The sequence below is a fragment of the Cygnus olor genome, chromosome 10, assembly GCF_009769625.2.
Source record: "Cygnus olor isolate bCygOlo1 chromosome 10, bCygOlo1.pri.v2, whole genome shotgun sequence".
Classification (NCBI taxonomy): domain Eukaryota; kingdom Metazoa; phylum Chordata; class Aves; order Anseriformes; family Anatidae; genus Cygnus; species Cygnus olor.
Genome location: NC_049178.1, coordinates 20,541,206 through 20,567,437, shown reverse-complemented (window position 1 = coordinate 20,567,437; position 26,232 = coordinate 20,541,206). Strand labels below are relative to the sequence as shown.

The window sequence follows — 26,232 nt, the reverse complement described above, 5'->3', positions numbered from 1 at the left end:
TTCCTGAGTGCCGTAACGGCACAGCCAGAACCTCATGGCTCTGATGGGGGCAGGTTATTATCAAGTTTGTGTCCGTTTGTTTTTTTGATTTTCTAAGGACATCACGGGGCAAAAGGGACTGCTGACAGCTACTGGGAACGCGCGCCTGCGAAGATGCCCGGCGCTGTGATTCCAGTACGTGCTACAGTGTCATACAGCCCATGTTGGGTAGTGTTGCTTTCCAGTGCTAGTGTAAAAGAAAACAAGACAGAAGTCTCCTTCACCCTGCCCGTACTTCTTTTAGCTGCCGTGTCCTAATCCGTACGGTTAAATGCAGGGATCTGGTGTCCCACGGCGCGAGTGAAAGTTTCTTCCAGCGTGGCGGGGACCCAGCGGGTCCATTCTGCGCAGACCTGAGCAGAAACCTCCCCACAACGAAAAGATTTACGTGGCGGAGCGCCAGAGTCTCCAAGAACCGCGGTGACCCCAGGAAGAAGCAAGGAGAAGCCGGGCGCCCCCACGCCCCGAGGCGGCCCCTGGCAGCCCCCAGGCGGGGCGGGGGGGGAGCACCGGGAGCCAGGCGCGGCCCCTTTAAGGCGCCGCCCCCACGTGACCGCGGCAGCACGTGACGCCGCCCAACATGGCTGCGCCCTGCGGCCCCGGGGCGCTGCCCCGCCTGCTGCCCCTCTTCCTGGCCCTGGCCCTGGCCCTGCTGCTGGCGGCGGGGACGGACCCGGACCCGGACCCGGATTCGAATCCGGATTCGGATCCGGCTCCCGGCGGGGCCTGCGGCTGCGGGGCCGGCCGCGGCGGCGGGCGGGAGGCGGCGGCGCGGCGCTACGCGGCGGCAGCGGGCGGCGGCGGCAGCGGCAGGAGCGGGCCGGTGAGCGGCGGGGGAGCGGGGAGCGGGGCCGGGGGCAGCCGGGGGCAGCCGGGGGCAGCCGGAGAGCCGGCCGCAGCTCGCCTGCACCGCGCTCACGGCGGCACCCGGCTGCGGTCAGCTGGAAGCGAGGGGAATCGGCCCCGGCCCCGGCCCCGGCCTCGGCAGCAGCCGGGTGCAGCGGTCCCGCCGCCTCCTCGGAGCCGCAAGGCCGATGTTAGCGGGGCTGCCCCGCATCGCTGCGGGCCCTGCTGCCGGAGCGGGCCTCTGAGCACACGGAGCTGCGCGCACGAGCCAAGTGCTGCTGCTGCTGAGCTGCAGGTGCTCGTCAGGAAGCCTCGGGACATTCCCAGCAGAATCCGCCCGGCCGGCTGTCGGGGTTCCTGCCTGGCAATGTCAGGATGTTTCAGGGTTTGGAAATGAACGCTAGGCTGCACAGCGAGAGTCAATGTTTCGTACGGTTTCAGACAGCGCTTCCCCAGTGAGTTTTCAGGCTTGCTTTGAGGACTGCTTCCAGGAGTTGTTTTAGCTACAGCGGATTGGAAAGAGGTTCTTCTTTTTGAGGGTCTTTTTTAGCCTTCTTTTTTTTTTTTGTCAGAACTGAAATGACGCTTGTGGAGTAGCGTTAGGACCATGCTACACTGGGAACTTTCCTTGTGGAGTAGTTCTGTTACGAGACCTGCATTTCTGACATACCAAACGTCAGGATCTCACACCACGTGCTGCCGTCCCTCAGAACGAGCAGTGCTCGCTTTGTTTTCCGTCACTGCCTCACCTGCTTGAATCCCTTGTAAGAGCAGCGTGTGGCACAGACGGGCACGCGCCCTGCCAGCGTGTGCTGGGGCATTGTGTGCGCTGGGTTTTTCTCCTAAGGGGTGCCTCTGTCAGTGCTGACAGGATTTCCTGGTGCTCACCCATGCACAGGCCTCTGATCTGCTGCCAACAGAGGGAGGTGGCTGAGTTCAGCGTGGGTTTGGGACTGAGGGTACTTTGGGAATACTGATAATGAAGCAGAGGGAGTTTTCTTCCCTACTGCATTCGTTGGCTGGTGAGGAGTCGGGTGGCTTCTCAGCGAGGTAGCTCTTGGGTGCTGTTAGCCCCTGAAACGTCACCTGCCATCTGGGAAGGTTTTAAGGAGCCTGAGCTGTCGTTTGTCCTTCCAGCACGGGCTCCTGAGCAGGGATCGTGGCAGCCCGTGGTTTTTTGAGAGAACAGCTGTTGGGTGAGGAATGGTTCGCTCAGTCTGCGCTCTTCAGCGGGGTCTCAGGAAGCGCACAGTGAGATATGACAAGACCTACGGGGCCTTCGTCTTCCCAGGAAGAACCCCCTAAGGCAGAGGGGAAACATGTTTTGGTTCCCTGGAAGTTGGCTGAAGCCTTAAAGGGAATACATCTTACTGAAACAGTTAAAGTGTAAGGTCATTTTAAGTTTAAGAAAGTTTTTGCTCTCGATTTAAGTTGTGCTTTGTGTTATTTTCTGGGCGGGTGGGGATCACGATGTCAATGTTGTTACCTTGCTGTGCTGTTTTCATCCGTTGGTTAATTGCTGCTGCAAGCCAAGAGCACCCTCAGAGATGAGGGAGCGGGGCAGTAAGACCGATAAGAGACTCGTCGGTCTTCAATTTTCGTAACCTGTTTGGTGTTGACTGCTTCCTCTGCAGATGGTGGCTATTCCGGGAGGAGAGTTCACGATGGGCACCGATGAGCCGGAGATCCGGCAGGATGGAGAGTGGCCTGCCAGGAGAGTGCGCGTTAACGGCTTCTACATGGACCAGCACGAGGTCAGCAACAAGGAGTTCGAGAGGTTCGTGAATGCTACCGGGTACCTCACGGAGGTAAGGCGGAGGGGTTTAGTCTTCTGTCATCTTTGTTGATGATGGCAAAATCCCCACTAAAACTTACCCTTTTTGTAGGCCCTCACAGTGTGGTATTTGATTGGAATTTGCATGCTAGAATGGTTTGGACGTAAGTAGTGGAGAGACCAAATTGTCTTGCCTTGTTGCCCAGGAGTCTGGAAGGGCATTAGGATAGATACTTTCTGTCACTTTTAGCAAGTGTCTTGATCTGTGAACTAAAAATCTTCCCTGCAGTGTGACTGAGGCAGCGTGGGTGAAGTTAACAGGAGGCTGAAGATGTCCACGCGGATTTATTTATTTCCTTGACCTTTGGGTCCTAGGACATCTTTGTATCAGTACAACAATGCCGTTAGGTTTTTTCCCTTGATTTAGAAGAGCAGGAGCGAAGGGATTTGAAAAATTTTGTGATAGTTGAGGATTCTGTAGTCTAGTTCAGAGCAGCTACTTGATGATAAGCTGAGCAATAGAAAGCCCTGCTGCCTAAAGAAGATGCAAGTATAACAACAGTGTTCTGCGAGTTTCTGGGAACAATGGACTAAGAAAGAATGTGCTAAGACTCTGTGAAGAAAGAAGCCACCTGTGCCTGAGGCTCTGATCTTTCCTGACAGTTAACTGTTCCTGTGCAGCTTTCAGAAAACCCTGACGAGCCTTTAGGCAAATAGAGGCATTGGAAACGATCAGGTCTCAAAGGAGACACTTTATGAATTCACTTGATAAACTGGTTCTCATTTGGAAGACAGGATCGTTCTGGATGGATGAAGGGCTTTTTTATCTATGGCAAGTTCTGTATTTTAAGTTCTTAGCTTAGTTATGGAAAAGGCTGCTTAACGATTTTGAGTTTGAACAGGACGGTGTTGCGTGCAGCTCCTGGAAGGAGCACGTGTGCAGAGGTATTTGAATGGAGCGCAGCCTCAGCTGGAAGTGCTTCATCTCGGCTGGTGTCGCTGCGTGCTCCTCTTGCCCTTTCTCCTTTCACCCCGTCACACGCTGCGTTTGAGAAAAATAAACTGAGTTAGGAAAAATCAGCACTGATTTTGCAGCTTTTCTTTTTGTAATGCACAGAAGCTGTTTTTTTTGTGCATTTAAATAATGTCCACGTTACCTGCATACTGAGAGTAGACAGCTAACCTACTTCTTGGTTTTCTTTAATAGAAGTCTAGACCGAGCTACAATGGCAAATGAAATGTGGAAGTAAACAGCTGAAGAAAAAAAATCCTCAGATGTGCAGATATCTTGTTGAACCAGAAGTATTTTCTTTTTTAAATCTTGTTAAGGGTGTGGGGAGCAAAGCTCTTGATGGTGGCTCTCTGTCAGACTGAAAGCTTAGGTCCTTCAGGTGATAAACCTGTTTGGCTCTTTTACGTTGGGCAAGAGGAAGAAGACTTATTTTTTTTTTTCTCTTAAATTTATAAAAATCAAATGTGTAAAGATTAGTCAGATGCTAAAACTTCTTGCAATTTGATGAATGGGATCCTTCTTTTCAAAATGTGCTTGCTTCTTGAACAGTTTGCAGGTATTTGCAGAAGCTCTGTGAGCTGTCATCTGTCCAGTGGCTGTTAAGAACGATGACATCCTGAGATAAATGCCCTCTCTGCGATTCCAAATCAGCTTCTTTAAAAGCAAACTCAAAATTACTGTTAGGATTTCCTTATTCTTGGTAGAATAAAGCTGTGAATGTGACTGGCATTTTAAGGATGTTCCTTTGATAATGCGATCAATTTTTTGTTCTTTCTCTAGGCAGAGAAATTTGGCGATTCCTTTGTGTTTGAGGGAATGCTGAGTGAAGAAGTGAAGTCTGAAATCCATCAGGCAGTGAGTAACGTGGCAGGGTAAAACTTGCTTGGAAGTCACTGGGTAGACGTGTTAGCGATAATGGCCGTAATATCTAAATTGCATGATCTTTTCCAAAGCCATTGACAAAAATGCGGAGGAGCGTTTGGCCTAAAGTACTCGATTTCCTCAGGTATGGGGGATCAGCAGCCTGGTCTCTGGTGTTCCTCTTATCTCTAGATATGCAAAGAGAGAGGTGGGACAGTTTGAGAATAAATTATTTCTTCGTTAGGTTTTACTTATGCACACTGTTTGATCCAAGGTACGAGTTGAAGAGTTTGGGGGGTGTTAGTATTATTCAGACAAACAACTGGGAATGCCTGGGTTTTGGTAGTTCGTCATTTTCACCAAAATGACAGAATTTTCCTTGCAAGTGCATGGTGCAGTAACTTTGAGTAATGAATGTTCATAGTTCTCTATAAATGATGTTCTTTTTGTGGAGGGGGGGAAACTTTAGAGTTTAATTTTACGTTAGGTAAGAGGGACAGTCTGATACGATTTCTTGAAACCTCCATGTGAGTATGTGCAGTAGATGACTGGCAAAAATGTGGGGTTTGGTTTCCTACTGCAAGGAAAGAAAGGTTACGAGAACAGTTTGTATCTTCTAATTCAAAATAAGCATTTGCGTGTTGCGAGGTCTAAGAAGACTAAAATGGACTTGCCAAATACTGGCATAACTGATGTTGAAGGAAGTATAAATGTAGCTGGGATCATCCCATCTTCACCGCAGAAAATCCAGCTGTCAGTATTAGAGGCATTCTTTCTTCTGCCTTAGTTCTGTGAGGCAGAAATCTCTGAAGTAGGCTATTTCTTATTTGAACGGAGTTCTAGCATAAGTTCAGTCTTGGCTACTTGTATAAACAAATACAGTGCTGGGAGCCACTTTCCTGGGTGTGTCAGCCAACACTTTAAAATTTGGCTGTAATGCTCACAGAAGAAGCATTATGCCAGAAGGCTGGAATGGAGCCCAAATTGGTCTCTTTGGCTGCTTTTATTTACAAACCTTTTCTGTATTTGTTAAATGTGAACTTAGAGTGACTGTCCTTTTGCTCTGTTTTTCCATATTTCTTATTAGGTCATTTTGGGAGGTACTGGCATAAAGAGCGTCTTTGGGATAGACCTGGAGAAAGACCGTACTGATGGTTTGGTTAGGTGCTCTGAGAACACTGCCTGCCTTCTAGTTTGGCACTTTGTGCTGTCCCTGGGGTCAAACTTACGTTCTGTAACGTTGTAATATTGTGAGAAGGTGAAGAAGTAAGTCCGGCACCTCTGTTACAGGGAGAAGGGGTCGGAGGGCAGGTAGCTGTGGAGCTGGCGGCAGACCTCTGATGTCTGAACACCCGGCTTAGCACTTTGTACGGGCTCCTGCCTGTCACAGCTGTGTCGTCTTGTTCTAGGATGTGTTTTCTGTGAGAGATTATAATTTGAGAGTACTGTGCAGACCTTAGCTCTGAGGTGCACTGTTAGAATGTGATGCAGTCGGCTTCTCAAACACCCAAATTCTGTGGAGGCAGAATTGGTAGCTTTCTGTAGGTTGTGCTTTCAAGAAACAAGTTGCTACAGACAACTTGCAAGAAACTTCTTACTGATAAAATGCGGAAGCTTTCCAACTATAGTGGGGGGTTTTTAAGGGTTCTGTGAAAGCAAATCCTTCCTGGGGTCTGCAAGTTTAAAAAAACAAACAAACAAACAAACAAAAAAAAACAGCCAAACGCCAAACTGGTAATTTCTAGCTTGTTAGATTACCTGAAATGTTTAAATCTTACTAGCCCCTGCTGCAGGAAAAATGGTGGAAGAAATCTAACACTATTCAAATATTTACAAAAAAAAAAAGTGAACGTATTTTAAAACTTGGCTGCTGCAGCGTAGCTGTTAAAATGTAATTAGTGAAAGTATAAATAGCGTGAAGTTGGTCTGCATCAACAGATCGTGATGATCAGTAACAGAGAAGAGTAAGGCTCGTTTGTCAGTGTGTACCTTAGTCAACTGATACGTTAGCTTGTGGTATGTACCTTCCTGAATCGTAGCTATCTCCAGGAGAAATAAGATACAAATATTTGTGTGTTACTGGTACTGAAACATACCCGCACCGAGCTGATGGGGGAAATGACTGTGCTGTTTGTGCTCATAACCTAGATGTGGTTGGAGGCTTTTCTCCAGTGGAAGCACAGTGGGGCTAAGTGCAGATGGACACGGGAAGAGCAATAGGAATGCGTTTTGCAAATCTTATTTCATACACAGCGAAGAACTGAGAAAAGATGGAAGTGAAGGTACTGACCCAACTGGTGTACAGCAGCTCCTATAAAGAGTGAGGCACGTGTGGTGGTGGGGGGGTGTCCGGGAGTTTTGTTCTCTCTGGCAGCTTTGGCTTCTCCAACTCTTAAGCTGGACAAATTTGTCACAGGCCCTGAAAGGAAGCAGACAGCTAAACTAGAACAGAGGTGGGGCTGGTGAAAGCTAGTGCAGGAGCAAACAGCTTAGCACATAGAATAATTGTTGGAGCTCTGGGTGTGTGTTTCCCGGAGGTGAGGTGGTCTCCCAGATATCTGCTGCTGCCGGAATGTAGGTGGGACCTAATCCTCCTCTGGAAGGAAGCAGTAAAAAGGGGTGTAGCAGCCAAAAACGGAATTGTTCTAGATTTCTGGAGACTTGAGTTTTCATTTTGGCCTCTGCGTTTGCTGTGTTAACGTGGCAGAGAATGGGAATTTAGCACTGTAGCGGATGAAGGGGATGCTGGTGGAACTGGCGAGGACTTCTTCAAACTTTTAAAAAAAAAAAAAAAAAAAAGACTTCCTAGGGGTTTGGGGGAAGGTTCTTCAGAACTGAAGCTTCTTGTGTGGGCCTACTGGTTTTGATAGCTTAACATTAAAATCTGTTCTTAGACTTGCAGGTTAAAAGCAGCTGTTAATTACTTGTGGCCTTTCTAGGATGCTTGGCTCTCATGTCATAGATATAACAGGCTAGAATTGCTGATGCGTTGGCAGTCAGAGGGTTTTTTTCCTTTCCTTCTTTTTGGGAGGGGGTTGGGAAGATGGGTGGAAAACACCCTCAGCACTTAGAGGTTTTGCTGTTCTTATTTTGTGATGAGACTCTTTGCCTGACCGCTTATTTCCCTGACTGAGTCGAGGAGGAAGCAGAGAGGGGAAATGCATGGCCGATGCTATTATTCCACTTGTATGCCATTTTAACATATCCTAGAGCAGAAAGCATGCAGGCTGTGTCTGTGAAATGAGGAGGCACTGAGGTGTACTTGCCAATGAGGGGTTTAAGAGCTCTTACAAATAACTGCAAGAGTTTTTGCTTGCTGTGCGGCCACCATGAAAAAGGCAAACAGAACAGCACTTACAGAGGCTGGTGTTTAGCATAAGTCAAATTTGCTCACTGGAGAGTTGTGGGAACGTTTTTATCCTTGGCTTGTGGAAGACAGCAAAATTAATTTTTGCTTCTAGGCCAGACAGACTTTGCAATGAAGAGACCGGGAGCATGCAAACTTGCAGCCATAATTTATTTTTGGGAGGTATTCAATTTTAATCCCGGAATGCAGTGAAGTCAGTTGACTGGCAGACTTGAGCAAGCGCTATTAAACTGGAGTTCGGGTCAGTCCAGAGCTACTGGGTGCTGGGTTCATCCTCGTTTGTACGGAAACCTCTTCAGTAGTCCTGAGCTGTACAAATGTACTTACTTAGAGCAATTCCTCTAGCTTGTAGCTCAAAGGTCCTGAGTCCCATTCTGAAAATGGTGAAAGCGTTGTGCATTTCACATCGGTCGTCTCACTAATTTGGAATGCTCCTGCTTGCAGGATAGGGGTCTTAGCATTTGCAACAGTTGCTGTGAAAAATGTACCTTCTGTCAGCATGTAACAACTAGCTGATCTGTGGCTTGGGGGAGAGCAGGTGGGTTATTGGGTAGGTTATTGGTACTTTCTGGTACTGTTAAAATGTCGGCATATATTCTGCATAAGCAGAAGCTGACAAACACTTTGGTACCTTAAGAGCAAATTTTGCCTCTACCAGGCTTGGCTCTTGTTCTTTCAGAGGCCTTTCAGAGGAAACAAAATAAAGGAGGAGGAGGTGGGTGAGCCTGTTTCTTGCGGACCCCAGTGCTTCAAAAAATCTCCACGTGGAGCTGTGAAAGTAGGGCTGTTGAAATGTTGATCTCTGTTTTCTTATGCCATTCACTTCTGGGACTAAGAGATGTGCAACAGGCAGCTCTCACTGGAAATTGCCGCTAATATTGGTCTGTATTTATTGGTGTAAACTACCCCTGTAAAGTGGGGCATTGCCTGTGCCTCAGGCTGCAGGTGTGTCCGTGCATGCCTCGTTCTTAAAGCTCATATTCATTTGGTTATTGGAAAAAATGACTAGCTTGAGTGCAGATTTAGATGTTGGCTGAAAAATAAACTTCCAAAGATGGAACTGACCAGGAATATCAGTTCCTTAAAAGAAGCTCCTCTGGATTCCAAAACTTGCACTTAATGAATCTTGCTGGATTTTAGTATCAAATAGTTCTGGCTATTTTTCTTGGAGGACTCACACAGCTGTGAAGTATAACCCTGTTTGAAGGAGATTCAATGACCTTTCCTCATGTGAAGGAAAGTGTCTCTTCATAAAAGTAAAGGGCTCATTTTGAATTAAATATGAAATCCTTTCTCCAACCCAAACTCTATTTATTCTAATTCTATAAAGCTGCCACATTTCATTTTTGCAGTACTGCAATCTCAAACTACTCACAAGTATTGGGACTTAAGGCAAGCAATATCTATAATATTAATAGTGATGTTAAACCAAAATATTATCTAATATTGAACAAAAACCCTTACTGCGTTCATTTCTGAGCTAATGAGGGGGGCCAGAAGTCAGAAAATAAGAGCGAAAACAGATTCTTCTGTAATTCTTCTGTAATTAGAGCTTTTGGGAGCAGGAACTTTTAACTGATGTGCTAAGTAGTACGAGACCTGCACCACTACAGGAGGTGGTAAGATCCAGCGTTAGTTACCGGGGGGTTACCTCAGCTCTCTGCTTCGCTGCTGTTTCAGCGTTCTTAATTACTGGTTTGGTGGAGAACTTGGCAATCACGTTGCAGTTCAGTTTACGTACGTAATTACGGAACGTTTGCTCTGTTGCAGAGTATTTTCGAGCACAAATACGAATTACAGCTGCGTGTGCGGATTGCAGTCCCCTCTGCAGCTGCCGTGGCGACCCTGATAACCAGCTCCAAGGGACCCCTTCTTCGCGCCGAGCCCCGGAGCCTGCTCGCGCTCCCACTATTTACATTGCGACGTCTCCCTGCCTCGGTTCCAGCTGTTCCAACTTAAACACAGGCCAGTTGCCATGGGGATGAGGAGCGCCACAGAAGTAGGTCACGCTCGTGCCCTTTGCAGCGCGCTGGTGGCAGGGAAAAGCAGCGCTGCGGGCGGAGGTGCGCAGGCGGCCTGCCGCTGCTGCAGGGCTTCTCCTTGCGCCTGGGAAAGGGCTGTGGCACCGAGGGGAGCTGCTGCACGGCTCCGGCTCGCTCAGAGCCGTCCCTTCTCGAGTGGCGTGTTCTCAATTTGACCACAAAGCTGAGTGGGCAGGGGGCTGTGCTTCGTGCCCCCCGCTGATTCCCCGCTGACCGTGGGCTTGAAGTAGGTGAGAGCAAGCAGCCAGCATGCCGCGGGGTCCGCGTCAGCCCCAGGAGTGGGGCTGTGCTAACTCAGCACCCCGAATATCTGCTGCTTGCTGGGTCTGGGATCGCTGAATCCTCGTCCCCGTGCTGGACTGAGCTGCTGTGCCCGCAGGCAGCTCTGCCGGCAGCTGTCAGTGCACGGCACAGCGCTCCTGGGCTGCCAGGGAAGGAGGCGCCACAATGCAGGAGGTGGCAGGAAGGTCTCTGCTCTGCTCTCAGCCGTGGAAGGCGCTTTTGGGAGACACGAGGAAGATACGCTAATACTATACAGAAGAATAAACATAAAGTTGCTTATGACCAGGACCCAGCCTAATACTATATCTGTGGTTTCTGAAGGGAAAATGCCAGTGGCTCATCTGCTGTGCAATATTTATTTTTATTTCTTAAACTCCTTGCCCTGCTGAAAATGTTAGATGTTCTATTTTTTCCTTCAGTAGTTCATGAATCAGCTGTTCAAGGTTTAGAATATGGCTTAGAGGAGGAAAAGTTGACAGAGATGTCTGTGTATCTGCCTTACGTGGATAAGATAAAACCTCATCCAAAAACGATATTCTTTACTAAAGAACTACTTTTATCTGACAGCAATGAGGGTGTCCATTGGGTGTATTTCCCAGAGATAATGCTTCAGAACTTACCTGCCTCCAGCCTATGCACACGTTGCTTTTGCAGCCAAGAGGATGTTTTGCAAATTAAAGACGTACAGTGATTAACACAGCCAGACTTAACTGCTCTCTGTTAATTCACCTTCTGAAACTGATGTGTGTCTTTTTATCAAGCCACCCTTTAATACGTGATTATTAAAGTGTTTTACAGACTTTTCTTCAATCAGAAAGTCACATTCAGTTGATTCCTGAATTGCTGACGTTGTCGCTGTGCAGTAACCGTTGGTTGTTCGGGTACACGTCTTGGCCTGGTGTATGCTGCTTAGGACTGTGAATGCAGGCCTTATCACGTGAAACTAATATTGTAATGCTGCAGCATATCAGAAAGGTTTGGTGCTGCATATCTGGACAAGAGCGTGAATTTCTCATGATCGTTTGGGCCTGGCTTCATGTTGAAAGCTGCAGCGTCACTATTTCAAGTGAGTGACTGAGTGTGAGCAGTGGAATTAGACCCCGAATTAGCTCCTCAGTTGAGTTTTTTTTTCTGTATTTATTTTTATTTTTTTTTATTTTAAGGGCATTTCCCTACTGCTTTTGCAGTGCCAGTAGCACAGTGTAATGCTGATGATGGAACTGACCTTCCTGATGTTTCCCTATTCTTTTTTTTTTTTTTCTGTGTGTGTTTAGGAAGGATTTTTCTTCAAGATAATTGCAAAGTAGTCTAAAAGTCTTAAAATCAGCAGTTAATGGAGCAATTAAAGTTAGGATATCCCAGCCTACCTTGATAAGAAAATTGAATACTTAAAACTTCTCGAATTTTATGCAAGCTGCTGGTGGGAGTAAAGGCTTCAGCTGTGCAAATTGCTTCATTTGAGCGGAAAACTCGTGGGTTGGAGTTAACTGTTGAGGTACCTTCACGGTGTGTAATCCTAGAGGCTCTCGCTTCTTCAGTGCTACGGGTCTGTGACAAGCAGAACAGGGAGTTCTTCAAGTTTAGTCCTGAAGCAGAGAGCTGGATAATCCCAAGTTTTCGGCTGGATCAGACCAAACCAAGCAGTGAGCTGCTCTGCCTCTGAAGCGTGGTTTGCTCCTGGAACTGCCTTTCCGTCTGTGTTGAGGCAGTTGTGTAACGTTTGCAGAGCTGCTCTGTTTAACCAATTCTCTCACAAGTGATAGGCTATGCAGTAAAGAGCTAGAAAAGGATCTCTGCTCCATTTTTTTCTAATTTAGCGTCTCTTCAGGATCTATTCAGCAGCATATGCTGCTGTTTGCACAAAGTGGCTCTGCTGCCAGTCTCCAGAACCTGTGTTTAGGAGTGAGGCGTGAGAACGCTCAGCGCTAGGGAAGTAACTAAGCTCATTAATGGCAAGGGAGGGCTTTGCTGTACTAAATGTGATGTTGTAATATCTGTGTCTAATTAGCTTTCCTGCTAATTAGATTTAGAGCAATTAAAAGCTTTAAAGACTTCTGAGAAGTTTTTGAAAGGACTGTACATCTCAGGTATGTGACTTCCTCTTTGGGAAGGAGCATCCTGGCACGCACTCAGCGCTGTTGGTGGCTGACTTAAATTAGTTCCCAATTAATTATTGCAGTCTGTATGTAGTCTGTCACTGCTGTCGGTGTCCTAGTACTACGTGTGTAACTTCTCTAAAGATCTGGGTGTTCTGCAAAGACTGGCAGCCATTTGGCGTTCAGTTCATCGGAGCCAGAAACAGAAGATCTGCACGCGTAGTGCTCTCAAGCGGAGAGACTATATTTTCCTCGGTTTAAAATAAACCATTTTGATTGAAAGCATCTGCTTTTTCTTTGCATAATGAAAATGTTTTCCATAATTAGTCTTCTAAAGTGTAAGTCTTTGCAGTCTCTTGCAGAGATTTTTCCCCTAAACTAGAAGTGTAATTTGAAAAAAACAAAACAAAACAAAAAAAAAAACAAAACACCCCAAAACACAAAACTTGTGTTTAGTAACTATCAGGATAAAATTTTACTGCTGATATTTCATATTCAACATGAACATCTACCAAATAGTGCTGTGGCTCTCTTATTTTCCTTTAAGAGATGTCAGATTCTGGCTTCAGATTTCTGTCGTGTCTTGAGTGTAGATTAAACCTCAGAATATACAGGGAATTGGTTAAATCAGCCTAGTTCTAAGCCTATTAACTGCAGCATCTGTTTAGCAGCTTGGCCATTCTGAGGCTTTAGGATAGTGCTATGAGAGGATCTCAGCTGAGTGGAAATCCCATCTTTGGGTTAGAATGCTCAGTAACAAAGCTGTAGTTTCTAGTGAGAGCAAATACTTTAGTCCAGGATTGCCATTGATTGACAACAACCAGCCTTCAGGTAAGGTACCCAGGCATCTGCTGGGGGCAAATCATCCTGTGACGATAGGAGGAGGGGGAAAAGCTGCTGTGGGAGCTATTTTTAGTGTAGACTGGATTGCATGCTTGAAAAATAAGGTGCTGTGTGTATGTGTGTTAGTAGCACTTCTATTTCCTAGGCACTTCATATTTTTTTTCTGTTGAAACATTGAAGTGAGAGATCTGAGGTTTGGACGAGACTTTTCCTTAACTAATGTATGTCGGAGATGACTCCTGGTTCTCTGACACAAATAATTATGTTCAATGCTCTTCACTGTTGAAGAACGAAGCCTCCTCCTAGAATTCAAGAGTTAAATGTGCTGTGCAATGACCTTCTCAGCTTGGAAGTAAGCACAGTAGAAGAAATTCTCAACAAATACTTCCTTGGCTTTGCAAAACCAAATTTGAGACTTCTGGTTAGTGAAGCCCTCTATTTGCGTTGCTACACGATAATCTGTTTGCAAGGAGATCTTCAGCAAACAACTTTTTTTTTTTTTTACAAACTAAAAAAAAGTTTCACTTCTGTGTCACCTCTGTCTCCACCTTCTGGAAGCTGATAGCCAAGAATTCAGACTCAGCTTACTGAGTTAAAATAGCTGGAAAGCAAATGTGTCGCAAGACGCGTGTTCTGACCCTAGTTAAAGGATGTCATCAGAATTGTTTTAGTTATTCCAAAACACTGACTCCAGGGAGCAAATAATTGAGATGAAAACCCTCTCAAGGCCAAAGCTGTCTTCTATAATCTCTGCAGTATGTGCCAGACCAAAAGCAGCCAGGATGTTAAGTGGTTTAAATGCACGGTGCACGTAATGTTGTGAAAGGCCCAAGTACAACTGCAATGCTCTAGATGAACTCTTTCATCCACCACCACCTGAGATGTACTTGACGTAGGCTTTCAGATGTGAAGAATTACACTTGAATTTCTGAGAGGACAGTGTGGTCCACCACAGGTAGTGGGCTGAAGACCTTGCCTTCCAACGGAACAAGCCTTGGCTTGAGTCAGACCTGCAGGTGAGAAAATCTGGAAAGGAAGGAGAGGCAGCCAGAGGGCTGTACTTCAGGACAGTATGCTCAGCATTTGGTCTCCTTCTCCCTTGTTTTTGGGTGGTGTTTTCTTTGTGTTTTTCCATACCTTCGGCTATTTCCTGGCCAGTGTCACTGTAACATGGATCAAGTGATCAGCCTGGTTCATCAGGGATGATTCGGGATGTAGTGGGTCAGTTAGCTACAGGCAGAGCCTGGAGCTGTGAGTTAAAGCTTTGTGGCCAGCTGCCACGTCGTGTCGGTTTCAGAATAACCTGTAGCTGGGTATTCACATGGTCTTCCCTGGCCATTCTTGTCCCTTTTCAGGTTGCAGCTGCTCCCTGGTGGCTGCCTGTGAAGGGGGCCAACTGGAAGCACCCCGAGGGGCCTGACTCCAATATCTTCAGCAGGTAAGTTGTAAATGGCTGTTCAATTATAACATAAATATATAAATAATGCTTGTTGTAAATAAACCTGTACACATGCACCAAGAACCAAGATGCAACAAAGGGTTTTGATTAGTTACCTGCTTGCTGCTGCTCCTGTGGCGTAATTTTCAGTTCCTCCAGTGCGTTGTGTGCAGCGTTCAGTGGCTGTAGGGCTAATGTCCCAGCAGTATTTCAAGCATATCTGTAATTACTTTCCACCCCAGGGTAAAAGAGACCATACTGAAACGTGCTTCAGTGTGTGTGTTCCACTGCTGGTACATAAATGTTAGTAAGTTTGGAACATTCAGTGCAAATCTGGTTGTGGAGGTGAAGAGCAACTGCTAGCTGCGTGCGCACTTGAGCAGTGTGTGTAGCGTCTTCCATCTGGGATTCAGAGGCCTGTCTCTCTGGCAGCAGATGACTAAAGAGTTCTGTGTTTTTAATGTATTCTGACTTTCTGGGCTGATTATCATGGAAAATCAGTTGTTACTTTATCTGGAAGCTAAATGCTTTGGGAAAAATGTGCTCTGAGCAGCCTACAGTGAGTGCCGTGCCTTGCTAGTGTTAACTCAGAGACCTGCTGATCGGTATCTTTATACAATCGCTTCTGGTTAAGAAATAGAATGAATTCTATGCCTAGAAAATGAAAAGGCTCCAATTTTTCTCAGGTAGTTTAGGTAGACGCTGCAGAAGTAGCTCTGGGCTGCACATGTTAAGAGCCATTGCTGCAGTTGTGCACGTTACTGTGTGCTTGGATGTGACTGTCCTCGTTTGGGACCTCGTATGTATATTGCACGTCTTTCACTAGGCAGGTGACAATGAAGTTGACGCTAACTGCTTCCCTAGTTAAAGTTTCTAACCTGCTGCTGGAAATAGCCAGCCTCCCTAGCCTAGATCTAGTAGATACTGGCATGTTTCAGAGTCCCTTAAGGACAGGGTCGTGTTAGTCTAACATCATCTGCTGCCTGCACAGCTTGGTAACAAGTCCGTTGTCGTTTCTCCAAGGGCAATGAAAGACTTATCTGAGGCAAAAATAGAGATAGTATCAGGAGGCATTGTTAGGGGAGGTTGAGAAATTTAGGTCACAGTCAGCACATGAGATCTGGAAACCTGCCATGCAAATCTGGTGTTGTACAAACTTGGCCTGGTACAGCTGCTAGCGAGCTCGTCGTGTGGAAGCACTACAACGGCCGAGCAGGCCTAGACTGGCTCGTTAAATGAGGCAGAAAAAACAAGTTAATAGAAAGCCCTCTGAGGCTGTCTTCTGGGTCAGTACCCTCAGCTCTTGAAGTGACTTGGTGTGTTGGGGGCTTGGATGGGGAGGGTCCTCGTGACAAGGAGGACGAGGCGTTTGTTTAGGCTTTGTGGAAAGGGAAGCCAGGGTTCGAATGCAGTCCTAGGACCAAACCAAAGGAAAGAACAAAAAGGAAAAGAACAAAGGAAAGAAACAAAAGGAGCCTTTGTGTAAGCTGTGGGCTGCCTAAAACACCAAAAGAAAAAAGCTTTGTTTAACTTGTGCAGTTTGCTGTTTCGTGGGTTGGGAGCTGCAAAAGATGGTGTTGGTAGGAGTAAGGACGCTCATCTCACCTATCGTAACTTGTCCAGTCCTGACTGGAGTAGCGAGGCTGTGAGCTCCCTCACGGTGCTTTGTGGCCAGCTCTTCAGAATTTCATCGAGTGCCTGTGGTGTGTGGCTGTGAGGCTGCCCGGTTCTGCTGACGATCTTGTCCCGTTTGTTTTGTTTCCCAGAATGGATCATCCGGTTCTTCACGTTTCCTGGAATGATGCTGTGGCGTTTTGCACATGGGCAGGGAAGCGATTACCAACCGAGGCTGAATGGGAATACAGCTGTCGAGGGGGCCTTGAGAATAGGTAAATGCCACTGATCTGTCTCTGATAGTATGTAAAACTGATATTTACTAGATTGGGAAAAGCCTTGAGGTTTTTTTATTGCCCTGCATGTCTCTTGTACAGGATGCGTTTCTGTGGAAAATATAACACAGGCTTATTGTGAACACATTCCTTTAGGTAAATTGGTTTCCGTAAATACCTGAGGGGTATTTTGTCATCCAAGGTCTGTAACAGAGAAAGAATGCAAAGATCCCGAGCAGAGGAGATGTGACAATGCCAGGACACAGGACTGCTGGCATCGCACGCAAGAGATGGAAGATAAAAAAGGGGCTTAGTGCCAAGGCTGAAAGAGTTGCCAAAGAGCTGGAGAAGTAAATAAGTGTGTTGCTTCACAGCAGCTTTAGGGGCAGTGGATAGCCCTGTTAGGTGTCTGTGGGCTTAGAGAGAAGAGGAAGACAAGGTGAACAAGTTTGTGTATTCTCCTTCCTGTGTCCTGGACTGCATGCTGCACAGGGCAGCGCTAGCAAGTGCTGCCTTCCCTTCCTCTGTGTACACGTTGTCCTTGCAGAACCTCGTTAACTTTTAATTCTGGTAGATGCTGGTACACACTGAACTGGAATACAAACAGTTTCCCCAGAGTAAGGGTGGCTAAGGTGTTTTATTTTTATTGAAGAAAAAAAAATAAGTTTGACAACTGTTTTTCTGTCTTTTAACAGGCTTTTCCCTTGGGGCAACAAGCTTCAGCCAAAAGGCCAACACTATGCTAATATCTGGCAGGGAGTGTTCCCAAGCAACAACACTGCAGAAGATGGGTACAAAGGAACTGCACCAGTAAGTGTGTCTCAGCGTGAATTATCATACGGAAACAAACTTCTTCCTAAAATTGAGGCCTGTGTTCAACACAGTGAACAGCAGACGTTTTCCATTACTGTACTCTTTCACCTTTAGATTTTCAAGTTCCAATATATTTCACTGCAGGCTTGAGTATTACCAAGGGACGCTTTTTAAAAGTTTAATTGAAAAGTAAAGATTACCTTCATTTTAACTTCTAGTTCCTCTTAAACTGACCTCTTTTCCCTATCTCCAGTAACTTTTGAGTAAGATGCTGAAATAGTTTCTGCCTCCACATTTGGCATAGCAAATTTCTTAGCTCTCATTTTTGGTTAGGTGTTCCCAAGCCTACAAAATTGTACAATAGTTTAAAAGAAATGAAACTTCCCTTTTTGGAAAGGCTGAGTCTGTCCGATATGGCAAACAATGGAGTGGAATTTTAAAGACAAGCTTGTGCATAAATTATGTGGCAGTCAAAATAAGTCTAGAGAGTTTAATCAGTGGAGAAATCTGTACGTGTGAGCTGACAGCTGCTCTTGCTTTTCTTAGGTGGGAAAGGGAATTGGAATCTGGAAGTTAGAGGCATGAGCACACAGTTTATAATACAAATGCTATGTGCAGGTCTGTGATCAAACAGTGCCCCTCTTTAGAGGATCAAAACCAATGAGAAGACGCCATGTGCCATCACAGAAACACGGTGCTGAGAACACAGAGGATGATACCAGTGCATTCTTTCATTCAGTTTTATTTAAATGGAGTATGTAAAAGTATTATAGTTCTGTACTACTAGCTTGTTTGTCTTTGAGATACGAAGGCAGGTGTTCCTGGCAGAGATGAACGTGCCTTCAGCAGACAGGTCTTCAGGTTTAAAAACCTTATTTAACATGGCGTGGTTTAAGGAACTTGCATTTGTGCTACATATCTTCTGCAGGTCACTGCATTTCCTCCCAATGGATATGGCTTGTACAACATCGTAGGAAACGCCTGGGAATGGACATCTGACTGGTGGGCTGTTCATCATTCAGCAGAGGAAGCTCATAACCCCGTAAGTATTTTATTGGCATCACGTGAGGTTTAGAACTCCCTCTTAGTACTCTGGTCTGGTTGCTGTTTAGAGTCATACTGTGCTTTGCTCCTCTCTGTGTGGGATGGGCTGTGTTCTGGTGAATCAGCAAGTATCACGCCACAAGTCATCAGCACTGCACTAGTAGTGTAGTAGTGCCATTTCATTTATTTTCTTGGACAAACCTCCACAATTGGTTAGCAGTTGAATCTTTCCAAGCTGACCAATAATTTGCCAATACAGTGGAATTACGTTTTAAAAAAATAAATAAAATGCGAGAGGGTTGTTTTGTTGCTACAAGCTGCGCTATTTATTTCGTTCTCCAGGTGGAGAACAAACCATTCTGAATTATTTTAATGCCTTCTACTAGCTCATTTAAAACTCGGCATGTAATAAAGCTGACGCTTATGGGTAGAAGTAGCTTACTGGGCTTTGATGGGGTTAATCTTTTGTTTTCTTTGTGGCAGCCGGAGAAAGAGGCCCAGCAGGGTAAGCTTTGTTTGTGGGGTTTCTCATGCGCTATCTCTCAGTAGATTCAAGCTCTAATGTTACATCCCCTTCTCTCTCACTTATCTAGGATGACTAAATCCGAGAAGTGAACTGCTCCATTCTCACAGAGCTTGTTTTGTTCAGACACAGTTATCTGTAATGAGAAAACGAGTTAAACCTCTCTGGGCAGGAGCTATCTGTTGCTGCAGGATTTGAGTATCCCCATGCTGTGGTCTCGTGTGATACGCTGGCTTTGTCTGGTATGCTGGACGTGATCACAGCCCTGTCTGAGAAGTCAGCAAATGGAAGCAGCTTGAGGAGCCTGTTAAACTTTTTCTGCTGGTCAGTACGTAGCAGAGGCTGACATCCTGCTCTTCCAGAAGGATGTTGCCAGCATGAGAAAATGGGCCCATCTTGGGGTCTAAATTGCCCTAGATCTGTACAAGCAGTTTCATCACCCTGGTGGAGAATCTGGAGACCTGATGTGTACCGATCACGTTTTCTATTCCTAGTATTGAAGCAAGTTTGGCAGTAGATAATTCCAGAACAAATAGAAAGTTGTGTTATGTTTAATCCCATACGGTGCATGATGAACATTATGCAGTGGCTGTGGCCAATTTCAAGTTATTGTATCCCAATAAGATCCTTCAGGTCTTTCTGGTGGCTTAAGCTATGTATCAGATGATTATATTTACACATCTCTTCCCAAATAACTGAAATGTTGGGAATGTAGTTTTTTTTGTTGTTTTTGCTCGATTTAAAAGAAATAGGATGGGCCATTCTTTACTTCTTGTTGGCAGGCAGTCATAGTAGTTCAACAATAGTTTAAAAAAAAAAGGCAGCAACACTCCTTTCCTTTGGAACCTTGGCTGTGTGGGATTGCCAGGTGCTATTTCTCGGTGTGTACAAATAAGTCAGATGATGCCATTTGAAAATTTCATGATCATTCAAATTTTCTGCCCATTTCTGTAATAATTCAGTAATAATGAAAAGCTGTATTGGATGAATTCTCTTGAATGTATAAATACACACCCGTCTCTTTCAAACACCAGCTCTTGCCTTGCATACGTTCTGTGTTGAATTAAGGTGCTGGTGACAAACGAGTTATTTCACTTCAGAATTTTGCTATGTTATGCAAACTCACAGTCTCTTACGTTTAGGTTTTTAAATTCAGCACAAACATTTGCCAAATGCTTCAGAAAGGATTTAGCAAGGAGGTGTCAATAAGGATGCTGTTAGTTTTTTTTCAATTGGGAAGCCAAGTGTCAGGATGTAAGGTCTGAGGCCAGGCCCTCCAAAGTGAATTCCAAAGAGTTCTTCTGATTAAATGGATAAAGAAACTGAATCTCATAATGTGAAAAGCTGTCCCAAAATAGCCAGGCTGCAGTATCTTCTGAGACATTAAAAATGATTAGCACCATATCTATCAGAGCCAATCTCTTAAGTCTCTCCAGAGTACAAGTCAATGTAACCTATATATAGGATACGTTCCTTCTGCCTAAAAGACTAGGAGTTCTTCTAGAGGGTCAGTTTGGTGAAAGGTTTTCTTATTTTTTTTAACACATTTAGTGTAACATCTGAAACCTTCCATCTTCTAGAACTGGAGAGATTTTGGCTATATTGTGGGTTGGTAACAAGGAATGTAACAAGGAATTTTACGCATGCTTTTTTCCTGTAATTCATTGGCTTGCATTCACAAATAATTACCAAGAGCAAAAAATAAACTGAGACATCTGAAAGTGTTTTGTAAATTGTTTGCTGTCTTCTCAAAGTATTAGATTTATATTGTTCTATAACAGTGGTTTAAAAAAACAACAACAGAACTTCTTTGCCAGGTATAGGGCCATATAGGACCTTTACTGTGTGCTCCAGCAGTTGTAGCTGTGTAGCTGGACAATGAACCTTCTTCTCACCCTAAATTAGCACACCCCTCTTCGTTCAGAGGAGCTGTTTCGGAGCTAACAGCAAAGATCGCTGCTCTGTGTTTGCATTGCAGTTTTTAATGGGAAATCCTGCTCAACAGCTCCATTGTTTTCTGGTTTGTCTTGTTCTCATGTGGCTTTTTTTAGGTCAGTTTTCTGATGCCTGGCTGTACCCTGGCTTCCCTTAAAATGAGATTAACAGGTTGTTTGAGTTGATTGTGCTTGTTCTTCGTGGCTTATCGTACAGCGGGGCTCAGTGCATCTGCAGGCAAGGTTTGGAAGTCAGTTCCCAGAGACCTTGGAAAAGGAGTGAGCCTGCCCTGCGGGGGAGCACCCAGGCGTGGAAATCAGAGGACACAGTACGTGGGTGTGTTTTTCCTCGCGTGTTTGTAGGATATTCAGTGCAGTAGGCCAAACTTTTTTTTTTCCTACCAGTTCTCATAAAAGCTTTTGCACTAAATGTGAGACTGCTGAAGGTGCAGAATGGGAAGGCTCTTAGAGCAGTCACATTCAGTGGGTGCAGCTGAGAGCTTCTGTAGCACCAGCATCAGCTTTCAGGGCTTTCTGGGAGTCCCCGTGGATCTTACTCAGTGTTATGAATGCTTGTCCAGGGTTGGTGTGTTTGGAACTTCCATGCTGGTAACGCAGGAGCAGGAAGGGGGACTGCTGTATGCCTCCACAGGGGTAGGACTGCAGTGACCAGGGGTAACCAAACTGGACAGCTGGCGTCCTCAGGGCGCTGCTTTTCTCTGTGCAATCCCCTCCCAAAGGACCTCTTTCCTAGAGGGGAACTAGTCCTGCATTCAGGAGGTGTTAGAGGTGAAAATTTCCTTCGGTGAGTGTAGTTTTATATTGGTCAAGGCCTTTTTCTTGAGGCATGTACAGAATAAAAATACATGTAAATGTTGAGAGGCTTCTTAGTGGCTGTACTACCTTTTAGGCTTTGCTTGCCACTTACCTGATAAAACACCGTTTATTTTCTTGATCTTGTTTGTCATGTTATAGGACGCTTTGGCTCCTTCCTAAAAGTAGTTTCTCAATGCACAGGGACTGTAGGCAGCATGTAAGAACGCTTGGTATCAATACTGGAAACCAAGTATCGCAGCAGTCTGATGTGAAGGACGATTGCAGTAGTAACTATTTCACAGCTAAAAGGACTGCAGTGGGAGAATTGCTCACCTGTGTAATAAGTGTGTCAAATCACAGAATCATCTAGCTAGCAGAAGAGTGTTATCAAGGAAGCCCAGCTTTCTCCTTGAACTAGTGGGCCATTATTTGGAGTTGGAATTGAAAAAGAATTGTGAAATAACCTTGTTAAAGCAATTCTAGGGCCAATTTCATAGGCAGTTTAAATAAATCACGTACATTACTCTGCAAACGTACCTGCAATTACAAAATTGTTGCTCGTAAGTGCAGTGCTTTCTGCAGACCTTTTTAGCTGTCACAGTCCCACATAACAACAAATTTAGTACCCAGTGACTGGGAGATGTTACAGAATGCCTCGCAGCGCAGTCTCTGACTTGTGTTGTGAGTCTGCACTGGGGACTGGGAAGAGAATAAACACCAAGCATTGGATATTGCAGCCCCTCGTCTCTAACTGGCCACAGATCAGCATAGCTGTGCTTAGAAAAACGGAGCTGCTCTGTGCTCTTAGAGGCTCACGGGTCCGCACGGCGATGAACGCAGGGCCTTGGATGTGTTTGTGTAGCCCCCTGCGGAGGTGGCACGGAGCAGTGGAGCTGACAAGTCAGCTTTCACTGAGCGTGCAGGCTGGTGTGTGAAGGTACGTAATCTGTCTGAGGCTACAAAATCAGAACTGTTTTCAGAGATGATTACTCTCATGATTGCCACTGTGCTTTTTACAGCCTATTACCAGGTGCTTTACAGAAACAGGCAACGCGCTCGTGGCAGGTAGGTTGCAACTGGAATGTGAAATTTTGCAGTAGCAGAGAGGGAGAACATCTACTCACCTGTCTGCAAAGCCTTCACCATCTAATCATTTCAAGCTGCCTTGTTCAGACACGGCTGAAGTTTGTTGTTCACTCTGAATATTCACGGGTGCTCCTTGTCCCTCTCCCTGTTCCTACAGCTTTGTACCCTTACCCTGTAACTGGCGATTGGTCTCCGAGTGGCTGCTAACCGGTGTTGTCTCCCCCACAGAAAGGGCCCGCCTCAGGGACCGACAAAGTGAAGAAGGGCGGATCCTACATGTGCCACAAGGTAAGGCGAGAAGGCCTGCACCAGAATCCATCCGTTCAGCCATTGGCTTGTTAGCAGTTTCTGCTTTCCAGCCATTTCCACTTATTTCTGATGTTATGAGACTAAACTGAACGTATCCAGGGCATCCAGTATGTGACAGCAGTTAGAGACAGGCCTCGCCAGCAAGCTGCAAGCGTTCTGCACAAAGCTATATAGGTGTTTGTTTTAGTGTGCTCACTAGATATTGCTAGTTTCCTTCTGGAAGGAGACAGATGTCTCTGTGGCAAGGAGGAAGTAAGCATAGATACTGTTGCCCAGGAAAGCTGAAGCTTATTCAGCTCTGACTTGCAGAGTTTTTGGTTGCATGGGAAACTGAAAGCAACTTGACCAAGATACTGCTTGTTCAGTAGATCCCAGTTCTAGATAAATGTTCCTTTGTATTATATGGAGCTAAATATAGAGCTCAGTGTAAAAGGCAACTGACCTTTTATCATCTGAAATTCAAAAACTTCAGTACTTTTTATCATGTCACCAGGCTTGGCAGGACAGCCTGGAAAACAGCACAAATATTGTTTGATGCAAATTTTAACTCAAACTGAAGCTTACAAAGCGGGGTCTGAACGCACGCCTGGTGTCTGGGAGAACAGCTAAGGTAGCGTGGCGAGTACCAGTACTTCTCACGTGGTTCTGAGTGTGCTGTAGGGGCTGCTCCATCCACTCTTAGGCTGTTCCTCCCTAGAAAATACTTTTTGATCGTGGAGGACCCCTAACTTATTTCCAGAATTTCCTTTGGAAAATAATATACATCCTTCTCCATAAATAATAAATTTGGAGAAGGATGCCTGGGAGTTAAATGTTTCAGCTTCCATGATAGCAGACTTGAAATCCTTTCTGGAGAGCCTGGGTACCACCACATGGAACAGCCTTTCATGTGTTTCTGGTTTAACTTCTACTGGAAAATACGGGATATGTTTTGCAAAGCTACTTTCATGAACATAAATCACGTTTCAAACTCCGTTCACACTGTACTGGAGAAAATGCTCACTGTACATCTCCTTTCTCATTAAAGCTGTTCTGTTCTTATTTTTTTTTCCCTTGCAAAGCCTGCTGCTGGCAAACAATCCTCATAATTAGATTAAATCTTCCTACAGTGAGGTCCCATTTTCTACACTGACTTCCTTCTTAGGTGAAATCAATGTCAGATGTTAATTAGCAGTTTTGATTAAATTAACACTCGAATAGACTCATCTTCAGTGCTGAATAATGCGACCCAGTTTAAAGGCTTGTGAAGATTCTAGTCTGTCCTAGAGTTTTTTGTAGGTGATGAAACTAGGCTGTATACCAAGGCAAAAAAAAAATCACCAAGTACTATTAGTGTAAGGGCTCTTCATTAGCTGCCTAAAAATCTGTTTAGACTCATGGCTGTCCTACCCCTTGGAGCTGACGAAGTTTGTACCTTCTTACACATACATGTAGCACATACTTTTATTTTCAAAATAGTTCAGCTTCTGCATCCTAATAGCGTGCTGTTGAAGTTTAGGGGCAGACCTCTGCCGCGTGCGACAGCAGCAACATGCCCCCTTCTTGGTTAGGGCAGCTGCTGCTCTCCGGCTTTGTGTCGGTAGCAGGGCGAGCGAGGAACTGGTGTTGGAATGTCTCCTTAGATGGAGATACTTGTGGGGAGAAACATCAGTGACCTGCTGCCTCTGCAGGGACAGCGCGGTTCTCAGTGACGGTCGCCTGGCCACGAGCTGTCACTGCCCTCGTGACTGTGCAAGGACAATTGCTGGAGTAGCTACACCCGAATTCCTGAAGGGATTTTTATTTAAAGGGGTGGGGGAAACACGCACTACCCTCTGTTCTCCCCTAGCCCCCCAGAGTGGGGGGGGCGTCTGCTTTTTAACTCAACTGTTCCTGAAATGTGGTTCAGAGCCTGACCATATGCAGCTGAACCAGCCGGAAAGGAACAGCGGCATTTTTGTTGGAGGCCAGGAGCTTGCAGCTGGAGGAGAGGAACAAAAAGCCTCAGCCAGATATGGTGCAGTAACAGCAAAGCACTGGGCTGGCTGGCTGTAAGCTAACAGCGTTTCTCAAAGTGACTCGTACAGGCTTGGAGCTCTACGAGTGCAGTGGTCCTTATCGGAATTGTTTCAGGTGCCGTTTTTGATCTGACTGGTCCCTCGCAGGAGCACCAAGTTCTGCCAGCAGAATGAAAGCTCTGAGATTGTTCACCTACACACATCAGGGCGAGGACCAGTCCTGTCAGACAGCGTCGTTCCCTTGGCACGCACAGAGATGAAGTGGCAGTGGTTCCTCCCTTCGGTTTTGGAGGCAGCTGCGGCGTGATTGCAGCCCGTTCTGGGAGAGGGCTGTTCATAGCTTTTAGCAGGAATATCTGGAAAGCAATTGCGTCATTCTATCAGTGGCTTCATTATTAACACTTAAAATTTCCGTTTCCCCTTTTTCTCTCCAGTCCTACTGCTACCGGTACCGTTGTGCAGCCCGCAGTCAGAACACGCCTGACAGCTCCGCTTCAAATCTGGGCTTCCGCTGCGCAGCAGACGCCTTGCCAGACCTGCAGTGACAAAGGGGCTCTCACACTGGGACTGAGCGGCTGCGCTGCACCCAAGGACGAAAAGACGCATGGAGTGTCACCTGCTGCTGAGGCGGAAGGGAGAAACTCTTCACGTTCCTGTGGGGCAGGGAATCCAGCACTAGCCGCCATCGCTGGAAGCTTCCTGTATTTATCTTTGGGGAACCTGGCCTGGATTTCTATCCTGACCGACCCTTTTATTGCTGTTGGTTTCAGTGGGAGTGTCCTGGAGCTACGCTGGCACAAAACTGACCCAAACCATGCTGATTGTATTTTAAAAGGTTAAGTTTAGTAGATCCTTTGGAAAAGATCTTTAAGAGAGAGTTTTATGTATGGTTTGAATTTCCACACTCAAATCCCATAAACAAGGACTTTTATAGATTTGAGAGCTTTAAAAGAAATTTGAAGCAGTTCCTGCCTCTGTGACCTTGCTGGAGGCACGGTCACCGGTTTGAGGAGAGGTGAAGACTGACGAAAGACAACTGTCCACAGGGGCAGTCAGCGCAGCTCTCACATTGCATCCTGGTTGCGCTGAAAATGAGATCCAGGAACGTGCTTTTTCTGGTGTGGTGTTTGCTCTTCTTTAGAAAGTGCCTTCTGCAAGTGAGGGGTGGTAATCCTCACGGTGATGATTAGAGATGTATATGGTTGAATAAAACATAAAGCA

At 45.8% G+C, this 26,232-nt stretch overlaps 1 protein-coding gene across 6 annotated transcripts; it reads left to right on the top strand.

The window, feature by feature from the left end:
• The first annotated feature begins 588 nt into the window (after window positions 1-588).
• SUMF1 (sulfatase modifying factor 1) lies at window positions 589-26,232 on the top strand. Of its 6 annotated transcripts, XM_040568648.1 has the most exons (10): window positions 589-862; window positions 2,520-2,693; window positions 4,452-4,526; window positions 14,518-14,600; window positions 16,367-16,489; window positions 17,185-17,299; window positions 18,231-18,344; window positions 22,639-22,684; window positions 22,934-22,993; window positions 25,446-26,232. In XM_040568648.1, the coding sequence occupies exons 1-10, from the start codon at window positions 620-622 to the stop codon at window positions 25,493-25,495; spliced, it is 1,083 nt and encodes a 360-aa protein (XP_040424582.1). In that variant the 5' UTR covers window positions 589-619; the 3' UTR covers window positions 25,496-26,232. The 6 variants fall into 6 exon arrangements, with proteins under 6 accessions (XP_040424582.1, XP_040424585.1, XP_040424586.1 ...); XM_040568647.1 differs by lacking the exon at window positions 22,639-22,684 and having other exon boundaries at window positions 594-862; XM_040568653.1 differs by lacking the exons at window positions 589-862; window positions 22,639-22,684 and adding an exon at window positions 1,761-1,826.

Excerpts from the sequence above, each read along its gene's own strand:
- SUMF1 (XM_040568647.1), top strand. The coding sequence starts at position 620 with ATGGCTGCGCCCTGCGGCCCCGGGGCGCTGCCCCGCCTGCTGCCCCTC. Across the intron at positions 2,694-4,451 it reads CTACCGGGTACCTCACGGAG|GCAGAGAAATTTGGCGATTC; the intron begins GTAAGGCGGAGG and ends TTCTTTCTCTAG. Across the intron at positions 18,345-22,933 it reads CAGAGGAAGCTCATAACCCC|AAAGGGCCCGCCTCAGGGAC; the intron begins GTAAGTATTTTA and ends TCTCCCCCACAG.